This window comes from Echeneis naucrates, chromosome 22, assembly GCF_900963305.1.
Source record: "Echeneis naucrates chromosome 22, fEcheNa1.1, whole genome shotgun sequence".
NCBI lineage: Eukaryota > Metazoa > Chordata > Actinopteri > Carangiformes > Echeneidae > Echeneis > Echeneis naucrates.
The window spans coordinates 14965221-14991505 of NC_042532.1; the positions used below are offsets into that span (position 1 = coordinate 14965221).

At 42.2% G+C, this 26285-nt stretch overlaps 1 protein-coding gene across 1 annotated transcript; it reads right to left on the reverse strand.

The window, feature by feature from the left end:
- Positions 1–1265: 1265 nt before the first annotated feature.
- Positions 1266–26051, reverse strand: myo10l1 (myosin X, like 1). The gene is made up of 44 exons (XM_029494336.1): positions 25980–26051; positions 25005–25103; positions 17366–17524; positions 15490–15677; positions 14301–14435; positions 13588–13712; positions 13409–13422; positions 13204–13288; positions 12790–12896; positions 12309–12438; positions 12106–12224; positions 11847–11993; positions 11637–11737; positions 11026–11092; positions 10587–10679; positions 10421–10489; positions 10209–10291; positions 9658–9760; positions 9454–9534; positions 9246–9370; positions 8978–9095; positions 8790–8896; positions 8389–8662; positions 8097–8300; positions 7440–8063; positions 7128–7251; positions 6881–7019; positions 6151–6255; positions 5961–6056; positions 5758–5851; positions 5546–5601; positions 5163–5305; positions 4822–5016; positions 4440–4597; positions 4231–4351; positions 3939–4087; positions 3562–3710; positions 3273–3480; positions 2917–3053; positions 2652–2775; positions 2084–2437; positions 1798–1974; positions 1516–1707; positions 1266–1401 (listed from the first exon to the last, which is right to left on the reverse strand). The coding sequence occupies exons 1-44, from the start codon at positions 26049–26051 to the stop codon at positions 1297–1299; spliced, it is 6255 nt and encodes a 2084-aa protein (XP_029350196.1). The 3' UTR covers positions 1266–1296.
- Between the last annotated feature and the right edge of the window lie 234 nt (positions 26052–26285).

Below are 26285 nucleotides of genomic sequence, written 5' to 3' on the forward strand. Positions count from 1 at the left end.
AGTCACATTAATGGCACAGCCAGTGAATGACGTACAGTATTGGCATCGCATTCAGACATAAAGTGGTCCTTATCAACACCGTTCACTGTCATGTATTTTACACAAGAGGTGTCACATTTCATTTAGTATGGCATCTATATACTGTACAGTGCAGTGGCCACCGAAAAATTCAATAATAACTCTTATATTGTGTGATATACAGTACAAAACGATACAAGTCCGTTGAGTTTGTGTTAACATGTATGTGAATATACAGTAGATTTATGCAGTGTGTGTTATATGTAGATAGACATAGATATGGAAATGTCTTGTCTAATACTATTCTGGTTGATATTGTTCTCTTTACAGAGCCACACATGGCTGCTGATCATGAAAGGACTCTCTGTATCAAGCTAAACATGACCAGAGAGCCTCAGAAGCAAAAGCCCTATTCTTCCTTCTCAGGAGTATCTATTTGATATTGTTCAGAAATAGTTAAAGCCACTTCCTTTGGCTGCGTTATCTTCTTGTGGCCACATAGTGGCACTGACGAGCAAGTAAGTGAACACTGTCGGGCGCTGAGCTTATTTTGCCTTAAGTAGCCCTGAAGAAGAGTCATCATCACCATCGAGTCCTTTTTCTCAGTCACAAACAAATGTAAATCTAGCTGATGTTTCAGGTAAAAGACAGAGAAACAGAGAGAAAGCAAGCAAGTACAAGGATTCAGCAATGAACTGTAATACCAACAGCAAATAAAGATGCAACAGGAGTGAGGACAAATGAAGAGAAAGAGAGAGACTCTGAACTCGGAGGAGTGAGGAAGAAACTGAACTGAGAAAGTGTGGCTTTTTTTTGTCTGGCAGTGCACGGGGAGTGGGGGAGGGGGAGGGGGAGGGAGCCACCTGGGACAGACTGGGCGGCTGAGTTGTGCTTGTAAAATACTGAGCTTTTGTTTGTCCGGAAAAGAAAGCAGAAAATATTTGTGTAGTTGTGCTTGAACATCTACATGCAGGACTAAAACTGGGGGGGTATGCATCTGAAAGGACCGTCCCAAAATACAGGTTGTTTTCTTTGTCATGCTCATTTCTAAATAGATCCCTTATCCCAAGTGAAACCCAGGCCAGAAGAGTGTGCGTTTGGCCTCTATGTCCACTCTTCCCCATTTTGCTTTTGATGCTCATCAGCCACCCTTTATTCAGCCTTGAAGATTAGCTGGTTGGTGCGACTGCCTCCAACAAAACCAACCAACCGATGTAGTGGGGCCGAGGCACCTGCTTGCCACTGGATGAATCGAGGGCTCTGATTGGTTGGTGGCAATCACCTCACCAAGGAACTGGCGACACTGGTCACTGACATGATGCTGCAACGTTTCTTCACCATCATGTTAATGTAGGCCCTCATGATCTTGGTGATCTCTCCAACCTAAAGAAAAGAAAGAAAAACACTTTTCAGTTTTCACATCTGCATTCATGAGTGACTAAGACCCAAAATACGGAAGTTGGGAAGCCAACTTCATGATTATTCATGAGCTCTCACCAATGGAGTCTCGAAGAACATCTCCCGCTCATCCACAATGATCTTATAGGTGCAAGGCTGCGAAGCTCCAAAGAAGGTGATGTGTTCGTACTGGAAGGTCTCCAGAGGTTTGGGTTCCCCTCGTTTATACACAGATACGTTGTCAGCACTCACACTGAGCCACAGGTCATGAGGGAAACCACCCTCTTTACACTGCAGAGAGAGCAGAGTGGGGAAAGAGAAAGGTTAAAAGAAAACTTTTGACATTTGCATGCAGCATTGTTCCTTTAATTCTTCCCTCACCTCCACATCAAACAGAGTCGATCCATATCCGGGCCACTCCTTAATGATGCTCATATATTTAAGCATGGCCTGGTGTTGGGGCATCCCCTGCAGCCGGGTCCACTTCTCCAGCACGCTGGTCCGTGTTGCTGACGTCTCCTCTTTCACCCACATCTCCAGCATCTGCTCCTCCTCCACCTGAAAGGACACAAGTCAGCTAGTAAATAAAGAATATTGTGTCAAACTGTCAATCAGACTTATTCCTCAGCACTTGTCATAAATTTAATTGTAGAAAATGGGCTCAAACCTTCTGTTTTTTCAGTGAGCCAGTCTTGAAGCTCCGCCTCAGGGTACCATCCAGGAAGCTTGGGGTCTTTCGTTTCTCTGTCCCGGGGCCTAAACCTCCTTGCCCTCCAATCAAGCCCTTACCATCTCCCACTCCTCCTCCCCCACCTACTCCAGCACCACCTGCAGCCCCAACGCCCGGCTTGGTGGAGTGGAGGATGCGATTGCGGAGACGTCCAATTGGATAAACGCTTCCTAGGCTCCACCCAGCCCGACCTGCCCCGTCACCATGGAGATATTGCAGACGTAAAGCAGCCAGGTGCTGCAGAGTCTCCTCCGAGGCCGGGAAGTGACCACTTATCAAAGACTCATGAGCCTGAGAGAGAAAGAGAGGACAAAACACATGACACGTGATTAAATCACATTACCTTTCCCAAGAAAAAAGAGACTTATTGCTGTATAGTTTGGTTTGACTTTCAGACAGTAGTAGTACAAGTACTGGTGCAGAGGGAAATAAGGGATCTAATTATTAGTTGGCAGGAATGATTTCCTGCTGTGAATATTTGTCTTGGCTGTGGAGGAAATCCCACCTGTTCAAACATGAAAGCAAACTCCACTCCCTCTTTGGGCATGCTCTCCACATCCAAGAAACAGTAGAGTTTGAAGTAGAGCTTCCATTCTCCTTCCTCCTCCTCTTCTTCACTACCTGCCAATCTAGGAAGCAAACGCATGCAACCAAAACAACCATTAACAGCAAAACTAGCCAGTTTTCATCTCTAAATCAGCATGATACTTCCAAACATTCTCTGTCAGGAAACTTCATATAGTTCAAAAGCTTATTGGAAAATTAGATACCGTTCAAATTTGGCCAGAACATCTGCCACAATAACTCTGCTTTCCAAAGCTCTGTCTGTAAAAGTGTTGTGTTCAAACAGAGAAAACAGGTTCTTGCTGTCTTCCATGGCCAGGCCTCTGATCAGCTTCTCCACAACCTGCGGCAGCAACATACCGATTAGTTCTCACTCTTTCGTGTATTAAATTGACATTTAAAAAATACTATGTCTTCTCACGTTATGCATAAAAAAAGGAGACATCCTAAAATGAGGACAAAATACCATGGAGGGATGAGTAGAACAAATGCCAACTATCTACTATCTTGTGTCCTTAAAATTGTTGGTGTGATATCCATACGTGTGTTTTTTGGTGCCCACCTCTCCAGCTGTGGTGTGTGAATTGATGGAGATCTTGCAGGAGCCTCCTCCATGGCAGTAAACGGTGGTGCTCATCTCCTGTCTCACCAACAGGGCAGCGATCTCCTCCTGAGACGGAACAAACTCACGAGTCTTGGTCTTCTTCAGGGATTCTCCAATGAAAGCAGCATAACGCTCAATCTCTGTGCCGGGATAGCGCTCACGCACCCTAAAGCAGATCCACATACACATTTATCACACTGCTGAGTCACATATCGAATAGGTACAATCCACACTGACACACGCTGACCTCTTGAGGTGGAAGCGGAGGTATCGGAGGATGGCCCGACTGGGCAGGAATGTGCAGCTCATGCAGGTGAGCAGGTGCCAGTGTGCCCGATTGGCTGGGCTGTTAGGCTGAGGCACATGATTGGTCTGCTTAATCACCTGACAATAAACCTGAAAAACAGAAAATGGCTCAAGAAAACTGAAAAATAACAATGCCATATCACTCCAGAAACACTACAAAATATCCTCTAACGATTTCTTGTAGCACTCAAAATATCATTAGTACATTGTCAGTTTGAATTTATTTACTAATTTCATCTGGTTTAACTCTATTTGTAACACTTTAAAGAACCTTTTCTGCTGAAACTAGAGAAAAGTTTTACTTGACAAGTGAAGTACCTCATCCCTGAGAGGGCGCAGGTCCTGGCAGGTCTGCAGGATGCCCTGAATGATGGGCACCGTGTCTGCCAGAGTCTCCATTTCCTGCAGAGAGTTGAACACTCGCACCGCCTCATCCTGCAGGCTGGCGTAACCCTGCTGCCTTTGTACTGCATGGAGGTAAAAAGAAGAAAGGGTGGACAAAGAAAGACAAACGTTCAGTGGAATGCAGGAATGCGATAATGGTGCCAATCTGAAGCAGAAGAAAACAAAGAAGTTGTTCTGAGGGTGTGCGTTGAAAAAGTTTACTCACAGCTGGTGACCTCTCCGTAAGGGAGCGGCAGTAGAGGGGAGTGCAGGGGATGCTGAGTGTATCTGAGGATGGGGTTCCTCCTGTACATCTGCTCCACTATGTCAGGGTTGACACTGTTCTCCTGAGGCAACACCAAAATCAACGTCAAAAGGCATTTTGTGTTGAGGAATTGTAAATGTTGTGTTTGTGTGTGCAGTTGTGTGTTTTACTTTGATATCTCTGATGAGCTGCAGAGTTGGAGTTTCTATGGGGGTCTTGCTGTCTATGACTCCCTGTATAGCTGCTGTCCATCTCATGGCCTCGTTCAGCATCTTGGTGTAGAGGCGGTATGAATGTTTCCTCCCGTACACTATGATGTTCCAGTAACCTGTAAAAGTTGAGCTCAATCAGCCTTTGTTACTTCATTATGAAATAAAAATACTTAAACGAAATGGAGCTTTTATATCAGGATTATATTCTCTGTAATTTAGTCAAATGAAACTGAGGAAATCTTAATGCGGATAATTACGCATGTAGTCCCCTCTTCTCCTATGTCTAATCCCAGATTAACGTGACCGTTCTGTCTCTTTCGTCTTTTCTCTCCATCCTCACCTGTCTCCCTGTGCACTCGTTCATCTGGCTGAATGACAGAGCAGAGGGAATTAAGGACCAGAGTTCCCATTTTGGAAGAGTTTCGCTCTGAGCTCTTGTAGTAATCCAGGGAGTTGTGGGTCAAAACAAACCAACGCTTCTTCAGCTTCAGGGAGGTGCTCTTAGCATTTGTCTTCATCTCCTTTTGGAGCCAACCTGAACGATGGTGAGAGAAGAGAAAGAGAAGTGGTTTTTGTAGTTTCCTCAGTTTTGTAGTGACAAAATTCCCATTATGGGTATCTAAAACTAAGGAAAGTGTACACAAAAGCTTATTAATAACCAAAAATGTAGTCGGTCCTCACCTCTGACAAGGAACTCCTGCCCATCGATCCTGGCATCTCCTTTGGGTTTCTGCAGCAGACTGATCCAGTGATGCATCTCCTCTGGGGTGTCACTGTTGCAGTGGATCACACGGTTGGCAGTAATGATGACAAAGGAGTTGGGCCTGCAACGACCAAGCAACAGAAAAAAAATGCACCGTCAGATTTTCAAGGGTCTCCAGCAGTGTCGTTAGTTAATTCATTGACTAATTAGAGAAGGGTCACAGTTAATCAAGATTTTTAAATGTGTCATTTTGCAATAATATAGAATGTCATTTTCATGATCAATTTCAGTAAATGTGAAAAAGTTGCACATAGTTAATCAATCGATCCCTTTTTTTTTTTTTTGACAATCATTAATTTACCGATCAGGGTTGTCGGATGCACAGACAGAGTCAATCAGTCCAACGTCAAGCGTTCCCTGAAGGCAGAGTGGAGAATGATTTGACAACAGTGATTAAATATAACTCATCATCTCTTCTCTAGTCACATTTTAGAAATTAAAAAATAACCTGACCAATAGCTGGTTATAGAGATGACAAAAGGGTAAAAAGAAAAACATAAAATTAGGACTCACCACAGCGTTCTTTGGATTGGCCTGTTCGTGGGACATCTCCAGCAGCTGCTCCGGAGTGCACACGCGCACCTTACTGAGGACATTAAACCAGCCACTGGACAGAGACACAGGGGTGTTGTCATGATTTATAATACACCAGTCCACTCAAATATAAACAGCAGCATGCTGCGGTTTATTACATAAAAAGTTCATCTTGACCACACCTCGCATCCTCTGGTGACTCAGCAAACACCTGATAAGTCCTTTCATCTGTCACAATGTTCAGAGCGTTCTCCTTTTCATGATTATCCATGATCTCCCTACACACACACACACACACACACAGTACATACATAGTAATGCATATGACAATATGCGTGTGTGTTCTGGGGCCACAATCATTTTCAGTCTTACTTGGCCGCTCGGATGTCAATGGTTCCTTTGAGTTTCTCCTCGCTGTCGTTCTCATAATACATCAGTTTGCTGTCCCTCAGAACAAACCAACGCATCTTCCAGTTTCTGTGGATACACAATGATACACAATGAAAATAACTGCCAAGATAACACACTGTGGAGTTAGGAAGGTTGACTTGGGCTCAATTTCTGTTTGCAATACAAAGTGAATCTGACACACTAAGGCTGTATCCCGGGGATATGGACATACCTATTCACTGATGGAAAATATGTCATTTTTTAATAATAATTGTAATAATGAAGCAACCACGCAGAGTGCTGAATCCTTAATAAGTAACTCACCAAACCTTTATTTATGCATTTTAAATGAACTAACTTTAATTAACTATCATGAAGTGGAGCATCAGTAAAGTCACAGTACATCAGTGTGAACTTGACACTGTAGTTTTCCAGTTCTGCAGAGGGTTTAAAACTTAAAGTTAGACACTGGGATACATTTCACAACTCAGCTGGTCATTGAGGTACACTAACACTGAGAAAGTCAAATAATCAAACTAACATGAAACATTTGTTTCTTATTTCATTTCATGCAGCGCTGACTGCAACAATCACTAAGAGCTATACATTTTTGAAGGTTTTCACAACATCATTGCAGTGGAGTGCACTTTCAGCAGAGATGTTGTTTCATATAGTTAGCATGCAGGCTTCACTCAGTAACAACTACAACAACCTCCGGGAGAGAGTTGACAGGCCTCCTCCCTTCTTGTAGAGCCAGCCGGACTTCAGAGACTCTTGTTTGGAGCGGAACCACATGAAGGTTTCATCTTTCAAGACACACCAGCGCCTTCTCCACGGGATCATCAGCCCGGCTGAGGGAACAGAGCAGAATGTTTAAGGAAAACAAAAAAATAAAATAAAATAAAATAAAAATAAAAAAGTAGTAAAGGAAGTGGCAAGATAGGGTAAAATCTATTCACCCTTCATGTAGAGGTAGCCATGGAAATATGGCGGCCCATTTCCATTGAGCAAAGTTACTCTGCCGTTTGTCACTTCTTCATCAGTGTCCATCATCCCATCATGCTCATCATCACTGTCTGCATACTGGAGCAGCAAAAAAAAAAACCCAACCCATTTATTAATTTGTGTTGTGTATCCTCAAACATGAAACAGTGCATTAGATTTTCAGTTTATACAAAGCAAAGTTTAAAAGGAATTAATTGTAGCTGCAGAGCTGCTCATACATATCTGCGTGCACGCGTGTGAGGATGCGTGTAAGTGTGTGTCCTCACAGAGTCAGAGCTGCCTCTGTAGGACTCGATGCTGGCATTAGTGCAGGTCGACTTCCTTGGATGCTCTTCATCAGTCACGGCGGTGCTGCCACGGTTGCTCCCAGACACGGAGCTGTCATCTCCCGCATTGACGGAGCCTTCTTCCTCCTCCTGGTCGTAATCCGACTCTGTATCCGCCGGCATGCTGTAGATGGGTTCCTCCCCATCCACCAGGCTCTCCACCATGCTCACTTTCCTCTCCGGCTCCACCTTGGCTCCCTCTTCTGGGGGAGGTAGTAGTGGTGGAGGAGGAGGTGGGGATAGTGGTGGAGGGGCAATAGGTACATCTCCAGGTGGAGGAAGAGGTGGAGGGGGAGGAATTCCAGCTGCAGGTACACCATCTGTGGGCAAAGGGGGTGGAGGAGGTGGTGCAGGAGGCACTGTCCCCTCTGCAAAGGCAGGTGGGGGAGGAGGGAGTTGAGCAAACATGTCCTGATCCATGGGAGCATCTGTCTCAGCAGGAGGCGGGAAGTCAGGGAGAGGGATGCACTCCTCCTCAGCATGGAAACCTTCATCCACCTCCTCCTCTTTGGATGCCACTCTGTTGGCACTTTGTCTTTTCGGAGCTTTCACCTCGGCAGCTGGCTTCACTCCCATCGCTCCCAGTGAGGGATCAACGCCGCCGAAGTTCAGGAGGTCGATGAGCTCTGTGGCCTTGCGAGACGCCTCCTTCTTCATCCGTTTGAGCTCAGCATCCCGACGCAGCTGCAGCTCCTGTTTGGAGGACTCGCACAGCTGCGACACCTCGTCCTCTCTCTTCTTCTGCAAACGCTCAATCTCTCGTTCCAACTGCAGGATCTCCTCCATTTGCCGGGCCTCATCCTGAAGAGGAAATAACATTTACATTCACGTAAAAACCAAGGAAAGCAGAATGAGCCCCAAAATCCCTGTTGGAAATGAAAACGCGTGCCTCTGATGATTTAGTTTTCTTAACTGCTCCTTCTTCCTGCTCCCCTTCAGCAGATGTTTTCTTCTCAGTTTCGTCTGTTTTCCTCTGCTCATCCTCCCTCTTCTTCTTCTCCTCTCTGAGCTTTCGAACACGAGCTCGTGCCACCTGACCTCTCATGTGCTTCTGCAGCACCAGAGCTGCCTTGCGTCGCTTCACATATCGCCTGCATTGGATATATTTTCTGAAGTGCTTCTGGAGCGTGACAACACTGGCGCGGACACATTTGAAATACTTCCTGTGGACGACAGACATTTATTAGAACAAATGTCTTTTTATTAAAATAGTTCTACCAAGCTAAGTGTTTCTCTAAATTGTCAAATGGCTCAAATTGGGTCAAATTTCACTTTCAATTCAGGCCTTACTTGGCAGAGAAAGTGAGAAGATGAGCCCGAATTATCATCGCAGCCTGGCGTCGGACTTCATCCCTGTCTTTTTCTAAACGCTGCTCTAGAGACTCTTTCAAGAACACCTACAGAACAGAAGGTAAGTAGTTAAGGAGAATAGACAGGAGTGAACCATTTGGGTAATGGTATCTGTTGTTAAATGTCACCTTGGTCTTGCCTAACTGCCACTCCTTCTTCGTTTTGTCGTATTTCACAAGAAGATCCGTACTTCTCTTCTTATCGTCTCCAGCTGTCGTCATTTTTTCTTTCAGAATGATTTTATACCTGATATGCAGAAAAGTGAGAGTGTGAGAGAGTAAAAATAACAAAACAAAAAAATTAAAACAGATCACGGAAAAATCCTCAAAAGGATTTTATTCAAAGATGCTTACCCCAAAAACTAATCAGAAAAAAAAGATAAATTCAGACGTTTACCGGGAAAAAAAATCTTTGAAAGTCCTTCGGACGGGGAACCCAGCGCGGCGGATCTTCACAGTCTCCAACATCCCAGAATACCTCAGCTGGTTCAAGACGACCTCTGGGTCAAACACATTTGGATTCTACAAGTAAAATTAAAAAAGAAGATTAAATTGACACCATCTGAGATGTCATCTGTCATCCTGTGAGACAGAGACAGGCTGACCTTTTCCATGTTGGGTTTAATGCAGCGAATGAAAAACGGGTTGGACACACTCAGAGTGGCCATGAGAGCATGAAGGGAGTCCTAAGGGGTCAGAGAAAGACAAGAACTGTTACTGTAGCTCTTCACGTCGTTGTGCATTTGTAAATCCTTGTACATCAGGTAGCATCAATGTGTGTCACGATGATGTGCGTATTGATCACTCACCCTGAACTGGGAGCTCACAGTTGGTTTGCGCCTGGCTGTTCCCATCTTCTCTTCATTGTTCCTGCTGCCAACCTTCTCAAACAAATCATAAATGAAGTCCAGTCTGTGGAGCCACAGAAACACACACCTCAGTACAAATGACACACATAGGAAGATTTTTTTCAATGGAAATGACAACGATCAGAACAATCTTTTCTAAAAGAGTTTCAGAATGAAGAGGGACCACAGTCCTATTGTCAGCTTTAAGACAAATACAAACTGTACTGCATAAAGAACAATGTATTGCTAGCAGTTGATAATGTGACGTCTCGTTTTTACAATTTCATAAAATAGATAGTGCTCAGATATTTAATAGTTCTGGATGTGGGTGAATCTATGGTTTGAAAAGTGTAGAATAAATCTAGATCAGAGAATCATATAAAAAAAGAACTCACGGTGCATTTACCAATGTATTTCCTCTTTCAATGACTTTATGGACCTAAAACTTAATAGCATCTCTGTCTTACCACGGTCCCAATTTACAATTTGTTTTATGTGTCTGATTTTCTCACCTGCTGTCCTTGAGCATGTTTAGGATGTCATCTCTAAAGGTGTCTCTATTTTTCTCCAGGATTCCTCTAACATCATACAAGACCTGCCGGAAACACAAGTTCATCAGAAATATCCATCCATCCATTCTCTCCATCTCTACACTGGGGTCACTGGGGGGCTGGAGACAATCTTCATAAGCCAAAGTCATGAATTTACAGTAAGGATTACTCACCTCCCCCGCATAGTGTTTGATACCAAACTGATGATCAGCAAGTCTGGGCTTGACATAGTAAGGATTTGTCTGCAGAAAAAGAGGGGAAAAAATGTTGAACACACACAGCAGCTCAGCATTTTTGTGAAATATGCATGAAACTTGAACAAATGGGTAAATATCGCACAGAGTGTCTGCTGTGCAACTTCTCCAGCAGAGTGAAGTCTGTTCCTTTGGGGAATCGACTCTCTTCATTCACTAGTGCCAACAAGCCCAGTTTCTGAGAGGGAGAAGGGAAAAACATCATGTTATTATATCTGCTTTATCAAATCAGGACCACTCTCTAAGCATCAGTCTAATATCATTAAATCAGTTTCCAGAAAGTGACTGAGGCAGACGTGTAACATAGCTCTTATCTGGCAGGGAAGAAGCTTATATTTTAACCCTTTTCAGTCTGAATCTGATTAGGCAAAGACTGAAGTTTGGCACTGTAACATCACTATGCTAAAGTGGGCCAATATTTTAACTTCCCTGGCCACATGCCCAGACAGTTTTGAGAAAAGATTGTGCACTAAGTCTCATTATTTAAACTGTAAACACTGTTTATGTCACAAGTATTTTATTACCTTCTCTATGAGGTCGAGACACTCTGCGTTGTCCATCCAGTCTATGGCCTCCCACTGAACACCCTCCCTGTGGAGAGTAAACAATCGTGTGGTGTGCAGTTTTTATTTCACTGCACATCACTGCACAATCCATGCATGCTCAAAAAAATATTGGGCAAACTTCAGCTATGCTAGGCTGGGTACACGAGGCAGACGCTGCCCACAAAGCTGAAAACAATGTTCACACTAATGCATAACCTGGGTCGCTCTTAGAAAGACTTTATGGCTGCACCGATAGCTGAGGATCCACCTCCTGAGCCCATTTGAAACTTTATATGAGATTTATCAATATATTCTCAAATTCAGACTAAAATGCTAATATTTGACCCTAATTGAAACTGCATTTGTTATGTAAGTGTCAATTTACAGTTTCATTGGGTCTTCCTGAATAGATAAAGAATATCTAATCAACTCCATTATCTTAATTGTCATCTTTTTATGCATAGACACGATTGTTATGAAAATTACCTTGCTTGATCCACATTATATTCATGTGGTGACAAGACTTCATTGTGTAAGGCATATTCCTTGAACCATTCTTTCCTTGGAGTCGCTTTGTACTTATACTGCACCTGTTGTACTCCAGCTGCTCCAAGGAGAAGATGTGCTTATTGAAATACTCCTGAAGTTTCTCATTGGCGTAGTTGATGTTAAACTGTTCAAACCGATTCACCTGGATTGAGAGATGAAGCACATCTTATATCCAAATCTGCATCTGGAGTCACATTTATAGTTAAGTGTTATGTTGGAAGAGTCTTAAATTAAATCGGTATAATTCTGACCTTGAAGTTCTCAAAGCCAAAGATGTCGAGGATGCCAATAGATTTAAAGTTTTCCTTCCCTTTGATTTTCTGATTGATCTTGAGGATGATCCAGGAAAAACACTGGGAATATAAAGCCATGGCAACCGAGTCCCGAGAATCCACAGCCTGCAATGCAGAGAAAGACACCCAAGTGATGGCCATGATGGGTGTGGGTGGTTAGAGACACAGATCAGTCTGCACGGGGGGGTTAAATGTGTGCACACATGTGAACATATACCTGCTCTATAGTGAGGGGGGAGCAGATTTCCTCTCCTCTCAGTATTATGGATCGCTGAGTCAGGACCTCAGATAGCTGGAAGACATCCAGGCCCAGCAGTTCACTGGCATTTGTGACCACTGAAAACACGGACAAAGATGTATTACATTTCTCACTTCATGAGTTTTATTTTCCTCTTCTCTTTATGTGACATGCTCGCTGACCTTGTTTCGTGGTGATCTGGGCTCCTCCTGCAGTCATGAACTCAATGTTTCCCAGCTGTAAGACTCCTGACAGCAGCTTAAACATGTCTCTGATCTCCTCTTCTGTGAACTCTAACACCTTCAGTGCCTCCTGCACACAGGAAAGAACAAGAAAGGAGATTAGGTTCTACCAGAGGACGATGTGACTGTATTGTAAAGACTTTTTACAGTCTTTATTTTAATCTTTCTATGTGAAAGGGAGGTTTGAGACAATCTATCCACAGATTTAAAATCACTCCACTTAGGTGCAGACTTTTGATAAATGCAGATAGAAGAGTCAGCTTTAAACACGTCATAATTTAGAATAAAGGTCAATACTGCAAATATGTTGCTATCATATTAGCATCTAACTTACACAGAAAAATGTGGCAGAATGGTGACAAATGTTTTTTCAATACTGGAATACTGGATGGAGTGACTTAATGAATGTACATAAACTGACCATAACGCTATTAAACACTTCTTTGTCATTTAGGCTCCTGTCCTTCAGACATCCTGACTGGCTGAGGTAGTGGAAAGATTCAGCAGGGTCCTCCAGGAAGTAGAGGCCTGAGAGACGAGATTTATCATTTATAATTATGCTGTCAGTGTGACAGTGGGAGAGAAGCACATTAAGATAAATAACTGGCCTTTATATTAAGGTTGAGTAAAATCATACAAGATCAGCCTCTTATCAACCAGAGATCAAGTGTGTTTTATGAAAATTCATTTCAATTAAAATTAATTGTAAATCAGGTGTAAATCATAGCTCTAGTGTAACAATGTGATGCCAAAGGTATAAGGATTTCAATGGGGAAAGAATTGCATATATAAAGGTCAACGTTGTTATTTGGCGATGTTGAAGAGCATTTCTTACTTTTATGCTCTTTGTTAGCTCCTGCCAGCAGAGCATAGAAGATGTGGTAGTTTCGTTCTCCAGGGTTTTGTCGTACTACGCGGTTCTACAGCGAAAACATTGCAGCAAAACCACTATTAACAATTCATGATGATTCATTATACAAGATAGATAATTCTGAAGTATAAACTTGACATGAGCAGCCTGCAGCCGCACACATTGTTACCTTTTCCAGTAAATCTAAAAGGTAGAGAATCAAGGAAACAGCAATCACACCTTATCACTGGTTTTCACACATTGTGCCTTAAAACCTCTTTTTTTAATTTAATTTAAATATTACACAGTGCATAAACACAAGAAAATACTGATAGAAATCTGTTTATTTTCTGTAAATAATAAGGATACAGTCGATGATGCAGCCTCCCTGGATATTGCCGCCCTCAGAGAAGTGAAGCTGGATGAACTTCCCAAAGCGACTAGAGTTGTTGTTGTAAACGGTCTTTGCATTCCCAAATGCTTCCATGATTGGACTGCGTGGAAAACATAAACCTAAGCTCAGTGTGCTTTGTATCACCCGTGTTTATCTCTGCATGAAATTCAGACTATCCTGCACCAACCATGCACTGCAGAACACGTTCACTCAACAATTCTGTTAAACTGTTGCACGCATTCCTAAGTGACCGGTGCCAACCTGACTCTAACCATCTGGGCTTGCTCAGGGGCACTTCCGCAGTAATCTGCACTGCAAACTTTCTCAGGTTGATAATTATTACACAAGATATCGAATGGGCATAAAAATTTTAATATTAACCGCTCAAATTGCATGTCATTATACGGGTGCATTAGAACTGCAGCGAATACTCCATTAGTCTGATGGACGATTCAAACAATGAATTAATTATTTTGTTTGTACATCATCAGCTTATGGACCAAATGATAAAGCATTTACTGAAAATTAATAGCAGAAAACTAAATAGAAAAGAAATGTCCTTCTAGCCACATGAATTTTTCCAAGACATCTGCTTAATGAAGCTAAGATTGGATCTGGTCTTGTGCCAGGATGCAGTAAAAATCAGAGGAAAGAGGAGGTGTGTCTGCTTCACTTCATCAGTATGTACCTGCTCTGTACGATGGCCTGCTCCACTCGTGTAGTTTTCTCTGATTGAGGAGTCCCAGATGATTTCTGGCTCATCACCGACAGGAACTGCAAAAGTAGTTTAGTGCTCTCTGTCTTCCCTGCACCTGATTCACCGCTACACAACCCAAACACACACACACACACACAATCCATTTAATTTAATACAGTGACCTTCTCTGACATTCCCATATCTCAGACTGGTGTGGTAGTTTGATTGATATTGAGGTCTGATATCTTCTGCAATATTGCATTAGCTTCTAGTCTCTCTCAACGAGAACACCAAAAGAGACAAAGACAGGGCGTTATTGAAATCATGATGCGATATCTGACTCTACAGTCTCTACAGACTCTACAGCCAGCAGCGATTCACCAATCTAACCTGGTTGGCTTTCTTGGAAGGGTGCTGTTCATTGATATTGTCTAACAAGCCAGACACATTCATGATCAGTAGACCATATCTTCTTTAACTGAAGAACTAAAGTTCATTATTTAGAATTACTTCAATAAACCATTGAAATCAGTGTCTGAAACTCAGCTTATTATGTGTGTTAGCTGTAACTGCCTGTCTTCCTCTGCATGAACTCCAAAGTTGAAAAAGACATTTAGAAGACATTTGACAATTGTGTTGTGACACAACACATTAGTGGTATAATCAAATCTATGTAAACCTTAAAAATAAAGTACTGTAGTGCTGTATCTCATACATATTGATCTTTTAGCAAATGTAAACAGGAAATGGATCCAAGACTGGAATTTTTATTAGCTGGATGCATATTTGGTATCAGATTGAACTATTAGTTGCAAATAGGGTGATAGATGGCTGCCTGTGCAGTAAATGAATTGACAAACATAAACAGTATCTTACTTATCATCGCATCTCTGTAAGAAAATGAAAAAACATATGTCCCATAATGTCAAATCCTTTTCTTAAATATACAATCAGACCTTATGCAACGACTCTGAGTATGCTGCACAGAACGAATAGTTGGAAAGGTCCAAATATGGAACTACCCTCTCCGCAGGGCTGCAATCCCATGTGAGGCCTAACAGTACAACCATTTACTGCATACTTTTCTTAACCACTGACTGACCTTTCTTCCATTAGGCCATGAAGTACTGCAGTTAAAATAGCTATCGCTCACACAGTGTGTGTGGATGCTTAAACCCACCTGATGAGAACACACTGGCTGTCGTGGCGTTTCCAGATGCAGCGATAGCATTCATTGGCCACGGCAAAAATGTGCGGAGGCAGCTCCCCTAGCTGGTGCTTGGAGTAACGGTCCACCCTCTCTGGGTCATACAGACCTGAGATCTGCTTGTAGGGGTTGACAGCTGCCAGGATGCTGCCGATATTTGTCTAAAAAGAGTCCAGATATTTCATCTTTGCATTATTTTTGAACCTTTAGTATCTTTTCCTTTTGTATATTGGTTTCTTTCCTTTTTGATTGTTTTCTTTGTTGTCATTTCAAATATTATAGACATGAACAGACACGAATTCAGTTAAAAGCAGTAGCATACCCCCCCCCCAAAAAAAAAAATAATAAAATAAACCCCACAGGGATGCATACAGTAAATACAGTATATGTCAAATATTAAAGTAGACTTGTGTTGATATTAATCTGTATTGGAGGATAAAGGAAACCAGCTGTGAGGAAATATGTATGGCAGAGTGATTGTTATTAGAAAGCTGAGGTCAAACGGGTAAGATGGTGGAGGAGGGAAGTCAGATTTTCATTTTCAACTATTTCTCGTGTCACAGTCACCTTGTTTTCCATCCTTCTAGTTTAGAAAAAAAAAAAGAAAACAGTGGAGGTCAGCATCCCCTCCATTGTGTCATATTACCCTGTCTGTGCATTTTCTGTGCTACCCATATATCAAACTGTGCTAAAGGACAAACACACACAAATGAATGAACAGACAATGGCACAGAAAGATGACCCACAAAGGGTAAATGCTTATGATCAGCTTAAGGAAAATCCATGTATGGACAATATTTCATCATCTAGATTAGGTCACATCCAGGCTAACTGTTATTGTCTGTTTCTGGTAATCCGCAAGTTTCCAAGCATTCAAAATGCCTGACTTTCAATTTATCACAACCAGGATCAAAATATCCATCAAAAGTTTTATGTATTTGTTCTAAGCTTTGATCATAATTCATTGATCACAATATCAACTGGAAATTTGCAAAGATAGATTGCCTTTTTAAATCATCCATGGATATAGCTGAGGAGAATTATGTTCATCAGCTAATGCATTCATTCATTACAGACAGCAGTAATGAAATATCTATTGAGCTAAGCTAGGGAGCATTGGTGACATAGCCTGATCTTGTACTTCACCTGCGTTTGTCTGGATTCATCTCTTTTGATCTAGCAGCAGCAGAACCACCGTGCTGTCTTTATAATTTCTGTTGGCTTGTCTAAAGGATCTTCTAAGGGATTTGATGGGATGTTTTGGACAAACACAAACAGTTGATGGTGGCCCTTGTGAGCCTGGCAATGCTCATTCAAAAAGGCAATACAACACTATGTGAGTATTTGATTATCTATTGTTCAGAAAATTATCAACTGTAATTTCATTAAAAATTCTGCCAATAGGTAAAATGAATCCAGCTGTGACCATTGCAGGAGGTGGAATACTTTTCTGCACAAATTTAATGTAATTTAGTGTAAACAATTAAACTAAAGCAACTGCATTCATACATTTAGTTTTAGTGAGTTAACTGCAAATTGGCTCTCATGACAAATGGTAGCAATAAATTTCAAAGGAGTGCAGTACAGTTTTTATAGTTTAACAATAAATTGCTGCTCAACTGTGATAGTCTGGCTTCATAAGACCCTCCTCCCTATTTTTTCTCTCTTGCTCTCATCACCTGCCACACTGAGTAGTAGATGGGTTTGAGCAGATGATTTGTGTTTCCCTCTAAAAGCTTCATGCATGCAAAGCTTATAGGAAAAGGAAAGTGTGGGGGGGTGGGGGGCACACAATAAGGCATACACATAATGTACACACACCATGTGGCTCGACATTGATTTCACTCACATAGATGCTATCCTTCTGGTAGCGCTGGTAGAGGTTGTGCATGATGGCAGCCTCATGCAGCTCAGCCAGCGCTGACATGTCTTCCACTCCATCAATGCTTGACTGGTGCATAGCATACACCCGCTCCCTGGTAACCTCGGCCTGCTGCAAGTACAACACCTGGGACACAACAAGGAAAAGAGACTTATCATCTGTCATGGCTTCATGATGTTTCATTCCTTAAACTACCTCATGAGAGAAAACACTCCACAATGTGGATCTCACAACAACATAACACAAGCAGGAAATGTGCTTCTGATGGTTGGCAATCAATATCCAAGAGAAAAGGAATGATGTCTAACAAAGTTAGGTAATGTGGTCTGTTAAAGTACAAAATTAAACAGTTTTTAAACATTATTAGCAGCCACTGAATATGAGCGCTCCGTGGTGTTGGTGTGTTGGTGTTTTTTGAGGGAAAGTACTGGTAAAGACGATTTTCCCTTTAATAAATCACACAAGGTATGTCAGAGTAACCAGTGTGTTGCAATATCATGAAAACCCACATGATGAGAATAAAGAGCTATCTGGCTTCTTCTCCCCCAGACCTCCTCTCATCTATGTCATATTGCCATGGCAACCAGAGAGTCTGGGACAAGACAAGGCGGAGAGCCTGGCTGTGTGATGGTAAGGAGAAAAAGAAGAAGAGGAAAGAAAGAAAAAAGAGAAGAAGAGAGTAGGGACAACAGGAGAAAAGAGTGTAGCAGATCTGACATGGCCGGACCTGACATGTGAAGGCAGCTCAGTGTGCACTCAGGTCAGGCACACACACGCTCCTGCAATGATATCGTCTTTTTCTACCTGTATTCAGTCTGAACCAGAGCCAGAGCAGCAGATAACTGTGATTGTAGTTCAGCATAAAGGTCATTAATTCACTCCAGCAACATCTAGTTGTCCAAGAATAGAAAAAACGGCCTTTACAATGCTGGGCTGTTGATATGTCAGTCCATCTTCGCTGCCGGCTTCAACCCCATGTGCGTGTTCGCTGTTGTAACAGATGCGCTGGAAGTCTGCTGAGAGTGGCAAAGGGGATACGCTGCAGGCACTCAGCCATCCTGTTCTTAAATAAATCTATTTCAGTCCAGTAACACGTCTTCCACTGCACAGAGCTGCTGCGTGCAGATATCTCCCAGGGTGATCAAACTTAAGCGCTATCATTGTCATCACCAACTGTCTGCAAGGAAAAAGTTGTGTGTGTGGAGTGCAAATAAAAAACCTGTGAGCTAGATACTACAATACTACAATGCAAACACAATGTTTCCAGCTGGAGCTGCAACATGCTGCAGGTTCTTTCCTTTTCTTTTCTCTCAACAAGTACAGACATCTTGTTCATACTATGTGGGTAAGCTCATCATGTCTGTAACCTTTCCTCACTCACTCAGCTGTGATGAAATGACCCAGTCGCCCCTCGGCATCCATGAGAGAGAACATAACATTTAAAGGGTTCACTGACTAATGGCTCAACATCTTCACCAAGCCCCCATCCTATTTTTCTCAAATATAAATAGGTGTTTCAACTAAAAATAGCCATAATTAACCTTCTCTTTCTCCTGGGGGTTGGTTCTCTCTAAAGACAGAATTATTAACTAAGAGTATATTCCAATGAATCCGCAAGAATCAATTTCTTCATAGTAAAAATGGATGAAAGGGCTGACAGATATTTATCACTGCCAACTCTGAGATCATGATTTTGCATCTTTCAGCCCATGTTTCATTTTTGTGGCATAGCCAACTTTTCAGGATCTACTTCTTCATCTTCACTAATCTCATCGTTTCATTTTTGGCCTCAGGCAGCTGTTCTTGGTGAATGATCTCTAAAAGCCCACTGTACACCACCTGTACACAACCAAACCACAGAGAGGCCAACTTTACAAATAGCTGCTGCATTTAGTGGCGCATTTAGCAGAAAAACAGCCATAGACCAAAAGACCTTTCCCTCCAAGAGGGAATGTTGAACTTCCACCACCTCTAATGAAACACAGTCTTCATCACAATCTTTCTGGCTTCCACATATACCTAAGTGTGTTCACACGTGTATTACTGTATTAAATGCTGTCAGTGTCTGATGTGCATGGATGGCATGCTTATTTCAGTGATGATGTTTGTTAGTCGTAGCTTGGACAGCTGAATGCTCACAGAGACACTTTCATAGAAACTGTACAACAACTGGGTTTTTTCCTGTCTCTGGCAGAGAAAGATAGAAAGTCTCTCAAATTATATCTATATCCATTGCCCCCATCTCTTCATATTCTCACCCTATTAAATCCCCTTCTTACCCAATTAGATACCTCTCCTACTTCCATTCAGTCTGAATTTCTCTCATCTCTCTTTCCCTTTGTATAGCACTCCTCTTTCATCCCTTCCCCCTTGGCTGCTCTTCTAACCATCTTCCATCCTACTGTTCATTAATGTCCCCCTCCCCTCTTCCTGCCCTACGCTGTAGTCTCACATTGCAACCTCATTCCACTTTCTTTGTCCTTGTCAACCTTTCTTATTTTTATTCTGTATTACTGGTTACTCCATACTGTATTTTTGATATATCCCATTAGCCTATATTATATTTTTTCCCTATGTAACTCCATGTGCTCATGGCTCACTCAATGAATAAATCACTTAATCTGAGCTGTAATTGAAGGCTTACTCTGAGCAATTTCAGAAAACCAAGCATGTCTTTGCAATCCTGGCAAAATCATAGTGGAACAGAAGATAAGACTTGACACACACATGCATCAGCACATGTAATTAGAAGAAGAGGACACTGTTGTAACTAAAATGGACGCCCAAGTCTCAGCTGTTAAAATGAATTCCCTTTGTTTACAATATACTGTATTTAATGTAATGCCTGGTATATTGATGTGTAAATCTCTGGAGTGACCTATTAAATAATGGTCTGAGCTCTGGTGATGTTCTGCTGTGAAGGAGGTCTGAACATTTTCACTGTGAGATTAAACGCACATAAACGTTTCAGCTACTGTTCAGGCATTTACAATTGCTTCCAATACCAAATCTGCTTTCACATATAAAGGCCTTAGACAGCAGATAAAGCCCAGAAAAGAAAAACCATTCACAAAGCATTCAGAGATGAGAGAAGATGCTGTGAACAGCGAAAGTATGTCAGTGGCTGGGGAGAAAAACCAGAGGAAGTAAAAGAGAAGAAAACTGAAAACATCTCAGTCTTTCCCTCCATCAGGCTCTGGTGGATTTTAACACACATTTTGTTCAGTGTTTCTTAGTCTACATCAACATACATGCACAAAAAGACAGAAAGAAAAAAATTAGTGTACTGCACACACACACACACACACACACACACACACACACACACACACACACACACACACACAGGTTTCTCTGTGAAGAGAGTCTAAAATGGGATAGTTCATGTTTAATAATTCATCATAGAAAGCGGGAAAGAGGAAAGATCCAGAATTAGAGAGAGAAAACAGAGGGAGACAAATATGCAGTGGACTGACAGAGAGGGTGAGACAGAATGAGAGTAATGTAGAATTAGAGCATGGTTAGCAGACTCTGATTTGTCCTCAGTAGTATAATCGTTCAAGGACCTGAAGTGCGAGAGAGAACTGTTCTTAAGAGAAAAAGTCAGTGGGACCTTTAGACACACTTCATCTCTTCCATTTAATCATTTTTGGGTGCTTTCCTGGCTCCACCAGCATAAATGCATTCTTAAATTGCTTGGCTTATTCACATGCACATACAATGGCAAGCCTCTTCATGTGGCTTCTCATATTAGCTGCAGTCCAAGTGAAGAGAGTCAGGAAGGAATAAGATGAAGGGGAGAGTGAGAGAGATGTGGGCAAAGTGACCTATATATTCTGCAGACCTCCACTCCTCAGTGCAACATACAGATACCGTACACACCTGCAGCTCTCCTCCCTGACCTTGGATCAAATCCAGAAGACCTACTTGAGTCAGATTAGGATTGGGTATCTCTGAGGGGGGATTTATTTATTTATTTTCAGAGTATATTAGAGGCAAAACGAGCAGCTGCTGCTGCCAGCGGCACTGGGATAAAACATCCACTGCTTCAATGCATGTAGGGAAAATAAACTCTGTTGGAACAGTTACAGGACCCAAGTTATTCATTTTCTTAGGTGCAATTATCCAGAAGGAGCCGGGATAACATACAAATCTGAAATAAATCCTTGAAATTGTGACTTTAGTTTGAGGAGTTTATTGTGCCAAGTTTAATATTATTAAATGGCCTGAGGGCCATCTGAGATAGCCTCTTTTTGAAAAAAAAATATCAGTTGTACTCTTTTTCTTGGAAATTAGAATTAATGTTGAATGCCTTACTCAACTACTGCCTTTGTTTTGCTGTTTCTGGGGTTAACAACAAGCTTTAGCTCCATTTAAACTGTCTCTGCCCCACAGCATCCATCCAGCACTGAAGGGAATAATACATTTTATATTCCATCACCCTGTCAGATTTGGCAGCCCACACTCGTCCCACCCCAAAGGCAATCACTGCCTCCGTTCTCCACTGATAAGGGACACAGCAAAGAGACACATAGGGAGCTGTTTAGGCGTGTCTGTGTGTGTTTTAAATTAACTTAATGAGTTAAATTAATCTCATTATATGATACTAAGCGAGGAAGTAGCTACAGTGTCCTCAGAGGGTTAGAAAATATGAAACTGTAAAGAGTTATGTGGGTCAGGAGATCACAAAGCAGCATTGGCTTGTTTCTTTGCCAAATCAGACAAAACAAGTCATTCCTGCACTTTTCATGTTAGACAGAGCTGACAGAGTGTGTTGGTTCTTCTGTATATGTGTGTGTGTGTGTACGTCAGAGTACGTAGTCACTTTGTGTGTGCAAAAGGGGTAAAGGCTTCCCTGCAGCATGTTCTGTTCTCGCGTGAGCTCTCACTGCAGCTTTTACGCTTGCCACTGAAATCCAGGTCACATAACACACATTGTCCACAAGTCATCCCTAACGTAACGTGCGTGTGTGTGTATGTTTGTGTGTCTACTTCTTTAAGGGTAGTCCTCAGTCTGCGTCTGTATGCTGTTTTGTCCCATGTGCAGTTCATCCTTTTGAGGGTATAAATGTGACCAGTTCAGGTATACATTAGGACAGTTATGTCGCTATGCAGAACAAAGCCCGATTGTACCTTTGTGACCGTATCCATGGAGACAAGTCCATGAAGATATGTGCAAAAAGGGCCTTTATCAAAATAGTCTAGTCTTTAACTGAATGGGCTGAGATGGAAGGAGGAACAGATGGATGATGGATGGAGGGGCAGATAGATGGAATGATGGGATGAAGGATAGTGGAATGAGTGGATAGTGTGAAAACAATGTACAAGTTCGGTTCGGTTCGGTTCGATCTACAGCCAGTTCTTTGTTGACCCAGTTCCACCACAGGTTCATTAAAGTGCCATCTAATCTGATCTAATCTAATCCTGTTTTCTACACAGTAAATTCCACAGATTCAGAGAGATATTTGTGCATGGTCTAGGGTTTTACAGAGCCAAAGCAATTGGTTTAGCTCTCAATTTACCAGACAACTTGTATTACAACACTTATGATCACATTTATGGTCATGAGCTTTAGGTAACTGAAAAAAAAGTGATGCCATAAGTACAATAAAGATTAAATGAGGTTTTTCCTGTGTTCCTCTGGGATCCTGGCTTCTGGACAGATACATATGAATGGAAGAAAAGGAATGACTAGACGACTCTAAACCAGAGGGACCATAATATTTGACCTGTCCTGCCATCCCACTGAATAAGCAACACCTGTGACTTTACTCAAATGACTATGGTTGTACAAAACCATACAAATAATGAAACTGCTGTGGATTGAAAAGCCGTCTATAACATGATGGAGTCGGCATGAAGACAGAAATTACTTCCAAGAGAGAACAGGAATAAATCTCACACTCAAGCCGCCACTGGCGTCTGTAAAACCTTTGTGAATAGTTCTGTATCGGTATGATGTGACTCAAGTGAGCACCAAGCTTGAAGTTTGGTGACCGCTCAGTGGAGGAAAGCAGGCGAAGATGGAGTATGAATGATGAAGGGTTTTTTATACCCCTGTTAGTTGTGTACTGTGCTGATTTAACATAATGTGTAGTAGTTCGGCAGCCTCATCCTTTGTAACCCCAGAGCTAGTCATGTGTGGAACTGGTCTATACAAGCAGAGTGACGAATGAGAAAAATGTGGGTGGTGGGAAAAAAGGACTAGCACGAAGAAAAACTTTAAAATTTTGCTTTTTCCAGTGCCTCTGGCTTCCACACTGAGGTCATCTTTAGTTTTTATGTTTTTCAGTATTTAAAGTGCTTCTGGTATTCACCATCCTTGGGGGTTACTGAAACAAAAATGCATTTATGACCGAGACCAGGGAGGGATGGAGTTCCCAGGACTGTTTGCTGGGTCAGATCCTGTTGTAACAGGGTAAAAGCAGGGTAAACCCTCCTTCCAGCTGATTCTCTATCAAATATTCACCAACCTCCTGCAGAGCTAACATTTAAACACCAACAGCTAGCAGGGAGGGGAGGGCGAAGGGAGGTAGGGAGATCTGGATGGGGGCTGGGGAGGTTGAAGACATTCATAATCCAGAGCAAAGAGAATGCCTGTTCCCATAACCAGTCATCTATTTTGGGAAGCTCCTGTCGGTCGTTCCTGTGTCCTTGAACAGGCTACTGCTACATCAAAAGATGACGCTTTTAGAGTAGCACTTGGCAATTTTGTGTCTTCAGGGCAGTAAAACATGACTTCATTGTATATCTGAGCAAGAGAGGGCAGATGTGGATGCTGTTTGGGGTTAAATGTCGTATAGAAACTCCTGAATTCAGGCCAAAAAGCCAAGTCTATTATTAGCTCCATCCAAATGCTGCCAACTGGAGCGCATACATGTGTGTGCGAAACACATCAGCCATCAAAAAAACATCAAATCTAAAGACCAATGTGGGCCCTAGCTCTCATACAGATTAGATGAGCACAGATAATAATCATAATGAGATTTAAACATCCAATTCCATTATTTTGGCTGGGGCAGTGTTAGAGCATTGGGGTTGGGGCAGGCGACGTCAGGCAACTACACGATGACATCCTAAAACAAGTGTGTGCATTTGTTCGTCCATAAGACTCTCCATCTTCTGGCTCTTCTCCTGCAGCTGAATGTGTGTCACGAATAAATTTTGAATATGTATGAGGAGGAAGAGGAGGAGGGGGAGGAGGAAGGACTAGAAGGGCAGGAAAGTGGAACATGACCAAGAGTTTCTATTGATCCACACAGGAGAGGATGAACCTGCACAACTGCTTCAGCTTCACTGTGACCTTTACATGCATACTAATGAACAAGCAGATGACCTGTGCTGATGACAACATCTCCAGTTAATTCTCTCCCTGTTATTTCTCTAATGTCAACTCTTCAATAAAAGTATTTCCCTCAACACAACCAAAAACATTTAGATAGAAAGTGAAATTTCCAAGCCAACAGAAAAATGCTTGCCTTAAAGTAAAATCACAGTGTTTGTATAAAATATGAAAATGATGATATCTCTGTGTACAGGTTACAGCGCAGTAACTGGGTGGTCCAAAAAAACAGCGTTAGTGTGTATGTATGTGTACATTCCTTACCTCGCCATAGTCGGTTGTGAGCACAAGGGTTCCATCTCCACAGGAGTTCACAGTGGCAGGAACGAGCTGCTCCTTCTCCCTGACCCAGACACGGGCCCCCTGGATCACACAAACAAACACACAGTCAGGCAGTAATGAAGTAGTGATGTAAAGTTATGAAACCTCAAGAGGTCTTCAGCACTTTGCCAACACCATCTAAAGCTGGCAGCTGGGTTTAGACCTTTTATCACGAAAAAAATAACGTGTAAATATGAGTCTGTGGTGATTAACAGTGCACCACAGGGTGTTCAGTTAGTGTAGAGCAGACCTGCTAAGAAGAAGACAAAGAAAAATACCATGTGGTTTATTGCGCTGCAATAATTAGACTAATAAAATAGTGGATGTGGATCAACAGAAGAGTCATCTGTAACTATTTTACTAACTAAAGTGAATTGCTTGATTGTAACGCTGGTGTTCATGTTAATATGTTACAGTAATTTCTCAGTGAACTATGGTATAGTCCCTGTAGTGCTTGTCTGTGCAAGGAGTATGGATGAGTGCACAGACAGATGTTACAGATGTGTTTAATGGAAGAAAAAGACTTTAACATCTGGATTTTCTATGAAGATGAAGCAACAGTGTTTGAAAATCTGTGTGTGTGTGTACATGTATATGTTGTCCCAGGATCAGAGGAAGTGTGCGCTTCCTGGACCTTTCCACTCAGACAAAACTCTCTTTCACACAGTCGCTGACCTCTGACCTCTGACCCCTTAAAAGGGAGCGAGGAAGAGACAGAGTAGGAAACACAAGTGAATGGGACTACTGTAAAGCTAATTTTATGTGTTGCACTATTATTAGACAGTTTGTAAATACATTTTTTCAACTTCTATCTTTACCCACATCTGGATCGCGGAGGGTGCTGGAGCAAATCCCAGCTCACAGGTCACCAGTCAATCACACAGAGACAGACAGAGACGAACAACCAGTCACACCTACCGGCAATTTAGAGTCGTCAATCCATTTTAACGTGTATGTCTTTGGACGGTGGGAGGAAACCCACACAGGCATGGGGAGCACATGTAAACCCTGCACAGTAAGGCAACAGGCCAGGGAACCAAACCTGCGACCTTCTTGTTGTGGGACGACAGTGCTATAAACTATGCCGCCATGCTGCCTTAGTTTGTAAATTTAACAAGAAAATATAATAGGACAACAGACGGTCCCACACAGCCTGAAGCATCCTCCCAACAACCTTTAACTCTCTAATTTTCCAATCCCTCACCCTCCTTTCACCCTTTTTCT

Coding starts and splice junctions, on each gene's coding strand:
- myo10l1 (XM_029494336.1), bottom strand. CDS start 26,051: ATGCCTGTGTGGGTTTCCTCCCACCGTCCAAAGACATACACGTTAAAA. Junction 9,535..9,657: donor CTGTGAGCTCCCAGTTCAGG/GTGAGTGATCAA, acceptor CTGACCCCTTAG/GACTCCCTTCATGCTCTCAT. Junction 8,897..8,977: donor GGCAGTTAGGCAAGACCAAG/GTGACATTTAAC, acceptor TCTGTTCTGTAG/GTGTTCTTGAAAGAGTCTCT.